Source organism: Macrobrachium nipponense, chromosome 29, assembly GCF_015104395.2.
Source record: "Macrobrachium nipponense isolate FS-2020 chromosome 29, ASM1510439v2, whole genome shotgun sequence".
Classification (NCBI taxonomy): Eukaryota; Metazoa; Arthropoda; class Malacostraca; order Decapoda; family Palaemonidae; genus Macrobrachium; species Macrobrachium nipponense.
Genome location: NC_061092.1, coordinates 5,124,606 through 5,141,667, shown reverse-complemented (window position 1 = coordinate 5,141,667; position 17,062 = coordinate 5,124,606). Strand labels below are relative to the sequence as shown.

Sequence of the window (17,062 nt, the reverse complement as noted above, 5' to 3'; positions counted from 1 at the left end):
TAAAGAAAATGTTTGCGATCAAACTTACAATGGGCATACATGGGTGTAATATTCCTCGGAGTCTGTGTCCTTAGTCATTGTAACGCCATGTTACACCAAGGTCGATAAATGGCACGTATTCAATTAGTGTCACTCATACTTTTGCGTAAAAATGGAGAGTAGCTGATTAATATTATAATGTCATCATAAACTTCCTTACTTAGGAGAATTCATAAAGTAAGGTTTGCCATTATGTGTATAAAAGATTTCCGTGGGAATGAAAACGAAATGTAACATTGAACAGTAACCACTAACAATTTGATTTTGTGGACCCTATTCAAAGATAAAGAATCCACCTATAATAACTTTAGAATGAGATTAATAAAAAAATAATAATTATTAAGATTATTATTATTATTTATTCATTTATTGGTCTATCAGTCCTCTAATTCGACTGGGTGGTAGTTCTAACGTGGGGTTGTTCCGGGTTGCAATCTGCCTCCTTAGGAGTCCCATCACTTTTCTTTACTAGAATCACACTTCTGCATGAGTCCTGGAGCTACATCAGCGTCTAGTTTTTCTAGATTTCCTTTACAGGGATCTTGTGATCGTGCCTAGTGCTCCTATGATTATGGGTACAATTTCACTGGCATATCCCATATCCTTATTTCTATTTTCAGGTCTTGATACTTATCCATTTTTCCCTCTCTTTCTCTTCAATTCTGGAGTCCCTTGTATTGCGACATCAATGAGTAATAATAATAATAATAAATAATAATAATAATAATAATAATAATAATAATAATAATAATAATAATAATAATAAAAATAAGTTATTATTATTATTATTATTATTATTATTATTATTATTATTATTATTATTATTATTATTATTATTATTATTCATAAGATTGAACCCTATGCGTTATGGAACAAGCCCACCACAGGGCCACTGACTGAAATTCAAATTTCAAACAAACTTCCAAAACAATATGGTCTTCATTCCAAACGACGTAACAGAAGGTACAGAGAGTAACAGGAAATACAGACAGGAAAGATCAATGATAGAGAGAAAAAAAAGGGGATGCAAATAAAGTAATAAATAAATAGCTGAAAGTGCAAAGTATATCATCAAATACAAGGGTAGAACAAATCAAACCTGGATGAAATAAGAAAAAAAAAAGGCAAAATTGTTCACCCAAGAAAAAAAGGCCCGATACCGGCACTCCCAAATCAATGTAATGAAGTAATAAATAACTAGCCATAAAATGTTATCAAAATAAAATGAGTAAACAATTAAAAAGAAATAAATGAAAAATTTAAAATTTCTGAAAATGTTCTTCCAAGGAAAGCACACACACGATACCGATACTCCGTTTTCATAACTCATCGAAGAAAAACGGATTAGCATATGAACCACATTGCCTATTGTTTCGACGATAGCTAAGATTTTTATGATGGTGCTCAGACATCAGGCGTTTGTCATCCACGGACCCTTTTATAAATGGCGAATCCCCCTGGCACAGTCACCAGTCCTTTCCTGACGAAGCAGAACGAGAGATTTCAACTTCTCGTAGCTCCAGCTTGTCGTGGTGTGACTAGTATTCCAGAAATGGCTCGCCTCGCCGTAATTGGTTTGTCTCTGGTAAATATTTCTATTTATTTATTTATTTATGAGCGCCTTTTACCTTGAATAACCCACAAAAATATCGATCTTAACCTAAGCTGTCCAGGTAAACAGTATCTTCCCAAATTATCCTAGGGTGCAGCGTCCTGCCTTACCTGTCATCGGACGCTGTGTCCTACCTAACCGTCGTAGGGGTCAGTGTCCTGCCTAACCTGTCGTAGGGCAGTTTTCCTATTCCTAACCTGTCTGCTAGGGCATGTGTCCCTATCTAACCTGTCTTTAGAGCACGGTGCCCTAATATACCTAACTCCTAAGGCCTACATAGTATCTTGCATTACATGTCCTAGAGCAGCATCCAACCTTAACCCGTCCCTAGGACACAGCATTCTACCTAACCTGCCCTAGAAAAGACATTGCTTGTCCCTAGTCACATTGTCCGACCTAAACGTGTCCTAAGGCAATATGCAGAGTACCATACGTAAACAATGTCCTAGAACCATTGTCCAAACCTTAACCCGGCCTAGGGGGCACAGCATTCTACCTAACCTGTCCCAGCCACAGTGTTCTATAACCTGAACCAGTCAGGGACATGGACTCCCTACCTAACCCTTCCTAGGGCACAGCACCGTACATAACCTGTTTTTTCATTGGGAACTGTGGTCTGGACAGGTGGCAGGCCTTCGCTTCAGGAAACTTTTGTTAACCTTCAGCCGTATTTTGCCCTCATGAAATGAACCGTGAACTCTATTTCAGGTTCACGCCCTGGTTATCGTGCTCAGTTCCAGAATCATTCTTGGTTATTTTGCTCAGTTCCAGAATCATTCCTGGTTATTTTGCTCAGTTCCAGGATCACCCCTGGTTATTTTTTTGTTCCAGTTTCAGAATCACCCTGGTTATTTTGCTCAGTTCAAGGATCAACCCCCCTTGTTAATCTTTTATCGTCTTTGGTGTGAAAATGTCATTTGATCAATTTCTACTATAACGAAGTGTTTTAGGATTAAAGAAAAATCATTCATTATGCTGGCTTCTATTTTTGAAGGGGGGATACCTCATTATATTGTATAATGTCTCATCTTCATAATCATGTTTCAATCATTATTATGTTCATTTGTATTGGTAGTAATTTTCCTTATTTTTTTCATTTATAAATAGTTCCACACCGAGATTAGCATTTCTTAATTATTTGAAATCGAAAAGCAATAATATTTAGTCTATGCATATTCATGTACTTGTATGTATGTATGACCTCAGTATTCATACAGCAATTGTCTCTTCTTCCAGTTCTCGTAGTTTACGCTCTTGCTGACGATCGGGCCCTTAAAGGTGAGGCCCTTGCTAACCGTCGGGACCTTGAAGGTGAGGCCCTTGGAGGTTGGGCCCTTGCTAACCGTCGGGCCCTTAAAGGTGAGGCCCTTGCTGGCGATTGGGCCCTTAGAGGTGAGGCCCTTGCTACGTCGACCTTGGGAACTTGCCCTTGCTAACCGTCTTGCCCTTAAAGGTGAGGCCCTTGGAGGTTGGGCCCTTGCTAACCGTCGGGACCTTGAAGCCCTTGCTAACCGTCGAGACCTTGAAGCCCTTGCTAACCGTCGGGACCTTGAAGGTGAGGCCCTTGGAGGTTGGGCCCTTGCTAACCGTCTTGCCCTTAAAGGTGAGGCCCTTGCCGACGATTGGGCCCTTAAAGGTAAGGCCCTTGCTAACCGTCGGGACCTTGAAGCCCTTGCTAACCGTCGGGACCTTGAAGCCCTTGCTAACCGTCGGGACCTTGAAGGTGAGGCCCTTGGAGGTTGGGCCCGTGGAGGTTGGGCCCTTGAAGGTTGGGCCCTGGGAGGTCGGGCCCTTGAAGGTTGGGCCCGTGGAGGTGGGGCCCTTGGCCAGCCACCCACCTTCGTCTGTCAAGAAGATGGCTACTTCGCCGACTTCCATAGGAGCTGCACCGTTTACTATCGCTGCGAAGGTGGTGTAAAGCAAACGTAAGTTTCTGCTTTTATATTATTTGTTTTTTATATTTTTTTTATTATTATTATTATTATACGGCAGCTTTTGCATAATTGTACTGTTCAGTAGACCTCTTAGCTAATCCTGTATCAGCTGAAGGTGATTAGTCTACTGCTTCAGTAGTTTGTCTAAACTGCGTTGGGATAAGCCTTTACACTCGAACATACTTTATCAGTTTAAGGAACCTACAGACAAGTAGACATGAATAATTAATTTTATATTCACAGTTTATAGAATACAATATATCTTGAACCAACACTCCAGTAGATTGCAATGAATTCAGAATCACAGCATACACTATATATAATGTATAATTGTGGATTTTTCATTTAAAAAACCTGTAAGTCTTATTATTACAACCCGTACATTTTCATTTGAAATCTTACAATACAACATTCACTCATTTGCAATAAATGGGATAAGTCCTATGATTCAGAATTTTCTGTTCTAAAGGGTCCACAATAATACAAAGTGTAAAAAGTCTGTGTATAATTTTGAAGACTTTACAGAAAGCTTTCGAACCCTTCCCTGGGTTCATCTTCAGTCCAAATGAAGAATACGTTACGACAAGTACAGAAGTAAATTTAAAAAACAAGAGACGTTGAAACGTCTCTTGTTTTTTAAATTTACTTCTGTACTTGTCGTAACGTATTCTTCATTTGGACTGAAGATGAACCCAGGGAGGGTGCGAAAGCTTTCTGTAAAGTCTTCAAAATTATACACAGACTTTTTACACTTTGTATTATTGTGGACCCTTTAGAATTATATATACTCTCGTGATAGAGAGTTTTTCCCTACATTCAGAATTTTATTATTAATCTATGAATCATAATTAATTAAGGATTGCACAATTCTATATTTCCTGAAAAAAATAGTAAATATCCCGTTTACATATTACCGAGTAGTCAGCAAACCCATTTGATTCAAAGCACCAAATCCATACTTTAGAAAAATTATCTCTTTTATAGCAAGGAGCTTACTTATTAGATAAAAATTCCCGTTGAATTATTTACTTAGAACGCGAGGCAAGAGTGAATGAATATGTTTTATGCAAAATCACCCAATTAATTTTTTCATTGTTCACCAGCTTCATTGGGTCTCATTCATTTTTCTCGATGAATAACTACTGATGGGAATCTTCCTCATTCTTTCAAAATAGAACTACAAAAGCGTCGTATGAAATCCATGGGACAGTTAAACTGTAGTCAGTTATTACCTAACCCATAACCCTCCAATTTTTAAGAAACGTGTATATAGCTTTTTTCGTGGCTTTATTTCCATGGCTGGTCTGGTTACGGATGCTCAGTACCTCTCATTCTCTTAGGTTTGAATGCCCAACCGGTGAACTCTTCGACGAAGGGAAGGCCATGTGTGTCCCACAAGAGGACGTTCAGTGTCCTTATCCTAAAAGCAGCTAGACCGAACCTCTCCTGGGATGCAATGGACTCAAGTCTGTCTCAAGATGAACTCCGTACCTGACCATGGCATGATGACCTTGATAACACTGAATATCATTCTTGGATAAAGATTTGCATTCAAACTTTCTTAATGTGTAACTTTGTCTCAATAAATATGAATTGCAGCAATGTCAGTCAGTCATTTCATACCAATAATACTACCTTTGAGAGAGAGAGAGAGAGAGAGAGAGAGAGAGAGAGAGCTTAATTCCCTGTTTTATGTTTCCCTTTTGATGATGATCTCATTCAAGCCCAAAATCTTCAAGAACTGAAGATTTTGCTATTACCACACCAACAACGTTTCCTTAGAGAGAGAGAGAGAGAGAGTGATTGTTTGTTTGTATGGTGTTTTTACATTGCATGGAACCAGTGGTTATTCAGCAACGGGGCCAACGGCTTTACGTGACTTCCGAAACACGTCGATAGTGAACTTCTACCACCAGAAATACACATCTCTCACACCTCAGTAGAATGCCAGAGAATCGAACTCGCAGCCACAGAGGTGGTACGCCAATACCAAACCGATCACGTCACTGAGGCGCTTGAGAGAGAGGGAACCCTAATAATTCCCTGTCTCTTATATATCCGTGTTATACACCACGCACGGCAAAAACAGATAGGCTAATCGTCCTTTGAAATTCCGTGGATTCTCGTATTGGTCTGCTAAAAGCTCATTCAGGACTTTCAAATGGCTTCGCATATCTCGCATTGCTATCGTCCCATTTCCCTCTTATCTTCCCGCGATGAAAAGGCAGGAGGGAGGGAGGGAGAGAGAGAGAGAGAGACGCCCGGAAGAGTTCTTTCAACCATTAGATTGGGTGAGGTTCATTCCTAGCTCTGACTGTTAATCTGGCATAAGTATTGAGTAAATGAATGGATATCTCTCTCTCTCTCTCAAACGATGAAAAAAACACGAATGAATGGGTGAGTGAACGTCAACAAATCTATAAGAATACAATTCTCTCTTTCTCTGTCCCTCTCATATGGTATCAGACGTGAGATGTGGGAGAGGTCTGAGAGAACGTATTCACCGTCATTCCTTCTTTGTTGTCGTTCTTTTTTCTTCTTATCTGATCCTGCTATTCTCTTGTAAGGGTGAGACCTTTTCTAGCCTCTGTTGTTAGCTTCGCAGTTGTTGGTTGAAGGGCCATTAGTAACAACAACCAAACACTCTATTCTGTTGCTTATCATTAGCTCTTAACAACCAGAGTTAGGCCTATTGTGCAGCGTGAGTTTCTGTTTTTGTATATTTTTTTATACACTCCATTTATCAGTGTCTATATTCTATGTCTGATACATTACATGTTAGTGAAAATTTCCTATTGGACTCCACAATACAGATGCTTCATGTAACACAGAATCCCTCTATTACGTGATCGACACTCTTGGCATGAGACTACCTTAATTTAAAATCTGGATGAGGACATGTGTAACCAAGCTCATGCCCTCCCCATACCTCACCTCCGTCCCCCAAGTGTCCTCATACACCCTCCTCTTTTAACACGGTAAGTATGGCCTCTAAGATCATGATAGTAGCGTTTTTCAGCTCCAAATGACAGAATTCGTCCTTAGAGGCCTTTAGGTAACTAATTGTGCTTATTCAGTTACGAAAGTGGCATTTTCGTGCCTTGCCAAGTAGAATTTACGGCGACCAAATTATCTTACCATCCAGACTATAGCTTCTTCTTTTTTGGTTAGACTATTCTAACAGTGCTAGGAAAGCTGAGAAACAAATTTAATTTATTCAACTCCGGTAATTCATTTGTGTAGTATTATCAACAATTCTCCAATTTCTATTTAACGTGTAACATTCTTAGAGACTGTCTGCTGATCTTTTTATGGTTTATTTGGGCTAACAATACAGTTACTCTTAAAGAAATGTGAGTATAAAAGCGTGTATGGCTTCATTAATAGGAAAAATTTTATGTTTACTAATTTGAAATGAGTTCTTAAAGAGTCGACTGAAGAAGAAAAAAGGTTCTTGTCAAGCATTTTTCAAGATCCTTCTTTTATTAGATGCCACTGTCCCCAGTCTACCTTAAGTAACTGCTATAGAATAAGACAGCATATTTTACCGTTTCAAAATAACGTTCAGTTAACAGTCTGCTGAACTGGCAAAAATATGAAACCAATCAGAATGGACCCCACTTCATTTAAACAGGTTACCCATTTAAATTGACATTTTCTTTTATTAACTTTTTTACGTTTTCTATGATTCTGATGGCCTAAGCAAGCCACAGGTCCACGAGAAACCCATTATTGATACCCTTCTGTCTATACCTTTAATAAAATAGGTAACGATGCCACATCACTAAATAACAAAACGGAACTAAAAATTGCAGCTAATGGGTCTGCTCCACTTACCTCATAACTAATGTAAGGGCTTTGGCTTGTATGAGCAGCCAGTAATGCATTCGATATTTATTTTATTGAATTGTTAACAAATACTACACAATCATGAAGATCACACTGATAAACAGAAGCATAGTGAAATACAGAGATGAAATAATGGGAAAAGATAAACATAAAATCATGAGAAAAAAAGTTAGGAATAACATACATTGTCGGAACCAGTGTATCACTTTTAAAAAGTTAAAGAAAAAATGAAAATGAAATTTGACATCACAAATAGAACATTTACGTGATGGTTGTTACTCTCAGATATAAATAGAATGTAGTGTTGTAATGCACAGGAGGCCCTAATGAAATATAAACGAATAAAATATTTTTGTGAATGGACTTGCATGTAAATGCATATTTTCAAATTTGCAATTTTCTTGATACATGCACAGCAGTAACTACGAATTTCACACACAGATGGCGTTACATGTCAAACAACTTGAGGTGTAGCCCTTCATAATCATTAGTTTTTCAGACGTTTGTGAAGGACGTTCCTCGTGTTCGTGTGTATCAAGATGGCGCAGCTGTATGGTGTTGCAACTGGAGAAGGTGGTGTGTTCCCAAGTGTAAAAATATTTTACGCGATTAACTTCTGAATTTGGAAGGTGGTCTATTGATATGAGGTCTGCTACCCTTTTCCGTAAGTTTGGTGAAAATTGGTGTCCCTCCCGAGCTTTCAGCTGATAAGCGGGGCCTTTTTACATTTTACTCCTGAAACTTTAAATAGCATGCTAGGGTATTTCATATGATTTAGATATTCAAAGTGTTTACTTACAGGACTTGTTGGTAGATCTAAGCCCTTATTCCGCGGCGAACTAGACTATGCCAGTTGACGTTTTTCTATATAGTGTTACTGCCTGAACAAGAATTTAAGATATTTTTTCGGCTGGCTGTAATTAACGTGTAACTTACCTTTGAATATTTGTACCTACAGAAAAAACAAAGTCCTTCATGTTGTTGTCTCTGACGTATCACCTATTTTAATGAGCTCCTGTTCGTTCGTTTGTGTGCTGCGCAGTCTCGAATTGTCATGGGGAAACCACACCTTCCGAATGACGTCACGAAAAAAACTCCACCCAAAAAGTGACATCATTATAGACAATATCCAATTTTAAATAAGCACGTTTCAGTTTTCTCTGAAAGAAAGCACAGTGTTTTCAGCCAATGACAATATATAATGTTACCAAGTCGTAAATTTTTTCGGCAAATACACCTATTTTCTCCAATTAAGCGTTACTTGCACTAACGCCATGAGTGAATTAGCACAACTATTAACAAGCTACACGCTCCGATTTTGTTCCCCAGGAAAGTTTCCCCATAGTGTGTGAAAATTGTTATGTGAATTATCGAGATTTCACAAACTATTATTATGAGCCTATAGAAAGGCTCATAACTTTTGCCCAAAATCACGGTTTAATCAAGAGTGAACATATTTGCCCGACTTGTAAGGAAAAGTGCCTTCTTGACTTGAACAAAAAAGCCTTTGGGTGCGATAAAACCTATGTAAGGTAAGCTATTTCCTGTATATATTTTGATTATTGTGTGAAATATGCTAGAGTATTGTCTCTCAGTTAGCCTAATGGCCGCTCAAATTTTTCGGAATTGTCATGAAGTGTGCAGGGAAGGTAGTGCCCTTAAGGGGGGGTCGCAGGGGGGCCGAAGTCCCCCCCGCTAGACCTAGGTAGGGGTACTGCGCTCTAGGTTAGGTTAGGTGGCTTGTTTGGTTAGGTAGTGCCCTGGTAATCACTTTTTTCCTGCTCCCCCCCACCCAAAAACCCCGGTTCCCACTGGGGTCCCCCAAGATTGTTAGATGGGAACAAGGGTGTAATTGCTTGATGCCACCAGTATTAATGATCAGTTTAATTATAATCAATTAAAAAAATACATCGGAAAAATATATATTCTTCTGCAAACAAGAGACGGAGCTCTCCTTTAGATTTACCGTCGACTGTAACTAATCTGTTATTTACCTTTGAACTCTGTAGTGGTACATCGTACCCCTTGTACTGTCATGTAGTCTTCAGAGGTAAATTACAGTTTAATTACAGTCGACCGAATAAATATTACTTTAAATTCTTGTTCAGCAGGTAAAATAACATAGGAAAACGTCAACTGCCATATTCTACTGTACTGTGGAATGGGGGCTTAGAATTACCGACTTGTTACTTCAAGTCCCAGTATTTCAAGGTTTAGAAGTTTTATTGCTGAATCTTGGAAACCTTGGTGGTATAAGATAGGGCCAGCATTAAAGGCCTTGGTATGCAGGCGTCACTTTGAAATGGAAGTAAATGCTAAACACTAATTTTGCATTGCAACCGAAGGTAATTCTAAGCCCGCATTCCGCAGTACAGTAGACTATGGCAGTTGACGTTTTCCTATGTTATTTTACCTGCTGAACAAGAATTTAAAGTAATATTATTCGGTCGACTGTAATTAAACCGTAATTACCTCTGAAGACTACATGGACAGTACAAGGGGTACAATTTACCAACTACAGAGTTCAAAGGTAAATAACGGATTAGTTACAGTTGACCAGAAAAATATTACCTTAAACTCTTGTAAAGTAAGCAAAATAACATAGGAAAACGTCAATTGCCATAGTCCACTTCGGTAAATCTAAAGGAGAGCTCCGTCTCTTGTTTGCAGAAGAATATATATTTTTCCGATATATTTTTTTTATATGCTTAAACTAATCATTAATATTGGTGGCATCAAGCAATTACACTCTTGTTCCCATCTAACAATCTTGGGGGCCCAGTGGGAAACCGGGGTTTTGCGAAGCAGGAGAAAAGTGATTTCCAGGGCACTACCTAACCAAACAAACCACCTAACCTAACCTAGAGCGCCCATTGGGCTAACTGAGAAACAATACTCCAGCATATTTCACAAGATAATAAAATATTTCACACAATAATCAAAATATACACAGGAAATAACTTACCTTACATAGGTTTTATCGCACCCAAAGGCTTTTTTGTTCAAGTCAAGAAGGCACTTTTCCTTACAAGTCGGGCAAATATGTTCACTCTTGATTAAACCATGATTTTGGGCAAAAGTTACGAGCCTTTCTATAGGCCCATAATAATAGTTTGTGAAATCTCAATAATTCACACAACAATTTTCACACTATGGGGAAACTTTCCTGGGGAACAAAATCGGAGCGTGAACGTGTAGCGTGTATGTTCTAATTCACCATGGCGTTAGTGCAAGTAACGCTTAATTGGAGAAAATAGGTGTATTTGCCGAAAAAATTTACGACTTGGTAACATTATATATTGTCATTGGCTGAAAACACTGTGCTTTCTTTTGTTTCAGAGAAAATTGAAACGTGCTTATTTATGATTGGATATTGTCTATAATGATGTCACTTTTTGGGTGGAGTTTTTTTCGTGACGTCATTCGGAAGGTGTGGTTTCCCCATGACAATTCGAAACTGCGCAGCACACAAACGAACGACAGAGACAACAACATGAAGGACTTTGTTTTTTCTGTAGGTACAAATGTTCAAAGGTAAATTACATGTTAATTACAGCCGGCCAAAAAAATATCTTAAATTCTTGTTCAGGCGGTAAAACTGGATAGAAAAACGTCAACTGGCATAGTCTAGTTCGCCGCGGAATAAGGGCTTAGATCTACCCAACCGAATTTAATGTATACCTCAGTTTCTTGATCAGTGCCTTCAGATTCCTTTTAATATTTTCAGTTAGTATTACTGTACAATAGTGTTATGTAGCTAAGTTTAGCATTTTGTAACGACTTTTAACCCTATATTGCCCAACATGACTAATTCGTCATCTAAGTTTCTATTGGCTTTCAATGAGAGAGAATAACTCTATACCCCTCTGTGTCTGTCATGACCAATTCGTCTACTCTTCCACTCCAAGAAAAAAGCAACTGGGAGCTGATTGGTCGAATCTGAGGAGAGCTATGCTCAGTGTAATGTTGACAATTTAGAATTGTGAACCTGGATTTTACCGAGGTAATTCTTCAGAAGCACTCCACACTGGATATTAAAATATATAATCACCTACATGGAAAGAGCATGTGAAAAGCAATATAAAAAGTATAGTCATTATATGAGAGATATGAGAGATTGAGCAGGGTGGAATTAAATGAGCTTGATAAGTTTTTACCTCGAATTTTTCCTAAGTCGGGAGAGGTGTTTCCTCTACGGTAATGTTAACTTTTAATCAGCCCTCTAACTTACTTTCTTACGCAAAGAAAAGCAGTTCCAGTTACTCATTATTGGCTGAGAGGTGTGACATCGTTATGACGTAATGGGTTTCATAACCAATTACGAACGACTTTAGTCGAAAACTAAGTTAAACTAGCATTTCAGCGGAGTAATAAAGTTACCTGTCCAGTGTCCACTGGTATCCTTGTTTGACTGAATACTCGAATAATGGAGCCAAAACCGGCATTTTGTCTTCCTGTAGCTCTGGCAGAGGCAGTGGCTGGCCCTTCTGGCATTAATTTTGACAGAGACCTTCAATTTCCTACCGATTGTTTGCAGTGCAATGTGGGTTACGGTGAATTTTATCATTATTTCTCTAGTGGTGGTAAAGAAGTTGTGTGATTGAATATGCTCAAAGACAATTTAATTCTAAAGCAAAAATCTGCGAGTGTTGTGGAGCTATTTGTGAGATCGACTACAACAGGAACGCCTTTAGGTGTGATCGCTCTGTAGTGACAAAAGGATGTCAGCGTAAGCGATGAGACACCCAAATCCATCCGCCACGGTAAGTAGCCTTACTGTAACCCCTGTGGCTAGCGCGAGCAGCGCAACATTACTTCTTGCCAGTAAATGCCATGCTTGCAAAGAATCTTTAAATATGCGGATAAGGCGCGAAGCGCCGTTCCGCCACGGCCTTACTGACAGCACACACAAATCGATCGTCGCGGATATGTAGTCGCAACCTAGTTTGTTTGTTGTTGTTTTGGTATCGCTGCCATATTGGTTTTGGTGTCCTTCCGCCGATTTCGGTCGGCGGTCGAGTGGGCCCGCGAATCTGAAGGTGCTCCCAATTATCATTATTGCTGCAAAGCACTCCTTTCTGGTATTTCCCCACCCAAAACCCCCGATTCCCAACTGGGGGCCCCCAAGCTTGTTGGGTGGAAAAGGGGGTTAAAGTAACATTTCCTCAAGAAAACTAAGAAGAGATTCACTGAAAAAACACCATTAAATGAAGGATTGTTAATTGTCTTTTAGAAACTGGTGATGCGGCTTGTTTCTGAAGAATTACCTTTACTGACAACTTTTCAAGATCATGGATGAATTATCAGGTATGTCACTTGTCTAATTTATATTTTTTCTGAAAGTTTATCAGTTCTAGATCACTGAGATACAGCGTCTTCTCAGATTTTGTTGAAACATAGAAATTATGAGCAATTATATATTGCTGACATTTTCGTCATGTTAGTCATATCGTTACTGTAACTGCACCCGTGTGGTTACTGTGATTGCTACATCAACATGAGTAAATCCTGTCTGTGTAGCTAAAATAAAAGTTTTATAATAGTATGGTCTGAAATTTTGTTTTACATTTTGTTGTAAAAGTTTCCTGAATATAAAAAACGGGTCTAAGTAATGGTAGACTACAATACAATAGTTTAAGTTGTTATAACTTTGAGTTTGTTCTGTCATTTTCCTTTTTCTTATCCTTATTATTCATATCATTTTCTTTTTTCTTATTATTATTCATAATAACCCTTGTATGTTTTCATGGATTGATGCATTATTCTCTCTCTCTCTCTCTCTCTCTCTCTCTCTCTCTCTCTCTCTCTCTCTGGCAATTACTTTTTTATTATCATTCATAATAGATCTTGCTTTTTTAGGGATTGATCCAGCCATTTTTTACTCAAGAATTAACGCCAGACAGTTTTGTAGAGAAAATACAGGAATTTTACCCATTGAGCAAGAAATATTCTGAATTATTTACTGTGAAATAATAAACCAAGAAAAAACTAAAAATTTAATAATAAATTCTACAGTTTAATTTATCAATTCATTTTCTATCAATCTGTTGTGAATATCCTTGCTTCCTGGTTTGCATCAGGTAATCCCAAACCATACGAGGTAGAGGGGATGGTGCTGGCCCTGCTGCCAACTCAGTTTCAGAATAAATCAAGAGAATCTGAAATGAGGGAAATCCTAATGTAAGAAGGGACTCCTAATCAAATTAACTTCCTAAAATTTAATGTAAAAACTATTAAGAAATTGACTCAAGTAAAAATATATATATAATATATCTATAATCTATTATAGTAGTATATATATCTATCTATATATATATATATATATATATTATATTATTATATTTATAATATTAATATAAGTAACCTCTAAATGCTCAAGAGCAATGCAAATATATGGGCATGTCCATTCAAACATACGTAAAAACAACGAGGCAACGAAACACGAGATTGAGAGGCTAAGCAAAACTATCTGGGATGAACAAGTAGTTACTGGGTTAACCCGACAGACCATAAATAGAATATGGTTTGAAAAATATAAATTACTACCTGGTAAATATAAGTAAAAGTACTATGCTAGCTCAAGAAATATTAATGTTGCCTTTAAATGAAGGCCCCAAAGACGGTTATATAATAGGCTTACTTGGTAAATATAATTACATACATGGGTACCAATCGAATATGATTCTCTGATAAATTCCATGGGGAAATTCTGTTAGGACATTATTGTTCAACAATAATTACTGAAATTGAAATCGCAAATGACAAGCATCAAACGAAATTTGCAACGGACCTTCAAATTTTCAGCTATCCTTTCTAGGTCCAATTTAAGCCGAATAGTCGTATTGGCAACTAGATGACATCGGTCGGCAAGTTGTTCTTCGTGGAAAATGGTGGTGGCCTAAGGTGGATAATAGGTAGCATTATTCTCCTCCCCACCCTCGGTACATGGGCCAGGTCACAAATACATTTTAGCTCTTCATAGTTCCTTTATAATGCACCGCACGAAAAATTAGTATGATCGTAATAACGATCTCAAAGTCGCGCTGTGCTAGGTAGTGGTCACGTCTTCACTGTCCCTCTCCTTCCGAGCTACTGCTGCTCCAAGTTATTTTGGGAATGGGGTCGAAGCTGGAAGATAACCAAACTAGGCAGTAACTGTTACAGGGTTAACGTAATTAACTACATTCGTTGCTGTTTGCTTGATGCTTGGTATAGTTAAGTTAAAAGAAAATCAATTTACCAAACATTTATTTAAATGATGACGGGAATGCATATATTTACCAAGCAATTACAATAGAAGAACAAGGACACCCAAACAGCAAGATATAACTTTAATAATTAATGCTTATTTTAGAGCATAAGGAAGCAATAAAAGCAAACTACATGAAGAATACAAGACTAACTAATAATATTACTCAAGATAATGAAAATCTCTTCAATTAATGAGAAGGAAAAACTAAGGATAAACATAACTTTCCAAACAAGAAATGGCTTGAGTGACGAAGTTCCAATTGGTAATTTAGAGGTTATTCAGGATCAGTCTGCCCTTCCATCAACTTCCTCAAGCACTAGGAGAACTACTCTCGAAGCTTCCCAGCCCTCAAGACGAGTTCTCTGGACTATGAAAACAGACAGCTTCCCCTTCACCAGTGCCAGCTTTCATCCCTAATGATGATGATGAAGCCTCAAACACCCATGACCCAGATGTATATTTCGGATACCCGATATGGTACTTCAAGAAGTTTTTCACTCTAGGTATTTTAGATGAAATAGTTCATCAAAGTAATTTGTATGCAACACAAAGAGATGTGACCAGCCACTTAATCTTAGTAGGGAGGAATTTGAACAATGGCTGGGATTACTTATTAATTTCACTATAAATAGAACTCGTCAAACACGACTCCATTGATCTGGGGAATTGTTTGGCAGGTACGGAGATTACACTGCTATGGTCATGAGTGGATCTAGATGGGAGACTATAAAATCAAACCTTCATATTCGGGATAATAATGATGAGGTAAATAGTGATGAGCTTTTCAAGGTAAGACAATTGATAGATCATTTGAGAAAGAAGTTCCAGGAACTTCCAATGAAACAGAATATCTGTATCGACGAGCAGATGTTGCCTTTCAAAGGAAAGCATAGCATGAAACAGAATATCTGTATCGACGAGCAGATGTTGCCTTTCAAAGGAAAGCATAGCATGAAACAGTACCTACCTATGAAGCCCAAAAAGTGGAGATTCAAGCTCTTTGTACTTGCAGACAGTGGGGGTCTTATTCATGATTTCATTCCTTATACAGGGTCCATTCAGCCTGTGAATAAAGAAGGTATTCCAGACCTTGGTGCACCTTCAAACATAGTCTTGCACTTGGCTGAGACAATAAAAAGTAACAGGAATCACCTTCTCTATTTTGGCAATTGGTTTACATCTGTTCCACTTATAAAACACCTGGCTGAAAGAGGTATCTGGTGCTGTGGAACGGTAAGGCCATGTCGGCTTCCAGGGCTAAAGTTAGTATCAGATATTGTCCTAAAGAAAAAAGATAGAGGCACATTTGAGGAATGGAAGTCATCTGGTGATGGCAATCAGATAACGGCAGTCAGTTAACAGCAGTCAAATGGCTTGATAATAAAGGCGTGACCTTGCTCTCCACCTTTGCTGACAGCCAACCAACTCATACTGCACAACGTTTTGACAAAAATTAATTACTGTACTGTCAAAATTAGCAGGAGGGAATTATGTCAACAAACTGAATTGCATTTAAGGTTTCTCTCGTGCATGTTACTATTAATAGTTTTATTTTGGAAGGTGTTCAGTATTTTGGCTATTCGTTCTATTGCAGGGTTAGTAGGCTGGTGGTCAATAGACTTTTTTTTTCTATAATTAGCTGGAGGTAAAAAGGTTGTGATCCAACGAAGCCCGGTGATCCAGAGAGATTGGTACCCAAAATTGTCACACTTTTCCTTGTGTTTATTGCAAAATGTGCTTAATGGTGAGGAATGCAACTATAAGTGCTGGAAGGTCACTGAATTTTACTACAATTACTCGGGCTGGTTTTTTACCCCTTAGGGAGGTTTATAATTTTAGTTTTAGCATTTTAATAAGATTTTTTAATTTGTCACTGGAGGTATCTGGCTATGGCTTACAGCCTGTGGTACTGTTTCTATAGTGTGATTGTTAGGATTTTTCTCAAAACTTCTTTAATTGTAGCAATGTTAATTCCCAATTTTGCAGTAAGGGTCAATATGTCCGTGAAAAGGAAAATTCTGGAGGCAAGATACATTAATGGTACTTTACCTTAATGGAAGGTTTTGAGAAGTTAGTGGTGAAGAAAGTGTTAAATGAGCATTCCAAGTGGCAAGTCTTCTATAACAAAGTTCCCCGTAGGGGGGCTAGTACCAGTGCACTGTAGGCATTACTTACGGTTCTTTGCAGCGTGCCTTAGGCCCCTAGCTGCAATCACTTTCGTTCCTTTTACTGTACCTCTTTTCATATTCTTTCTTGATCTTACTTTCCACCTTCTAACATTTGATTTATAGTGCAAATGGGAGGTTTTCCTCATGTTACGCCTTTTAAAACATTTTTCTGAATGACCTCATACGTCCCAGTGCTTGGCCTTTGGCC

The 17,062-nt window shown here is 38.2% G+C and overlaps 1 protein-coding gene across 3 annotated transcripts in view; it reads left to right on the top strand.

Moving 5' to 3' along the window:
• LOC135206059 (uncharacterized) overlaps window positions 1–5,187 on the top strand; it is a 30,573-nt gene extending 25,386 nt beyond the window's left edge. The window contains exons 2-5 of one of the 3 annotated variants that reach the window (XM_064237254.1): window positions 2,888–3,043; window positions 3,120–3,221; window positions 3,405–3,576; window positions 4,926–5,187. In XM_064237254.1, coding sequence (XP_064093324.1) covers window positions 2,888–3,043; window positions 3,120–3,221; window positions 3,405–3,576; window positions 4,926–5,019 — 524 coding nt within the window. In that variant the 3' untranslated portion in view covers window positions 5,020–5,187. Of the gene's footprint in view, window positions 1–2,887; window positions 3,044–3,119; window positions 3,577–4,925 lie in introns of all 3 variants that reach the window. The other 2 variants (XM_064237252.1, XM_064237253.1) reach the window with 2 other exon arrangements.
• The last annotated feature ends 11,875 nt before the right edge of the window (window positions 5,188–17,062 follow it).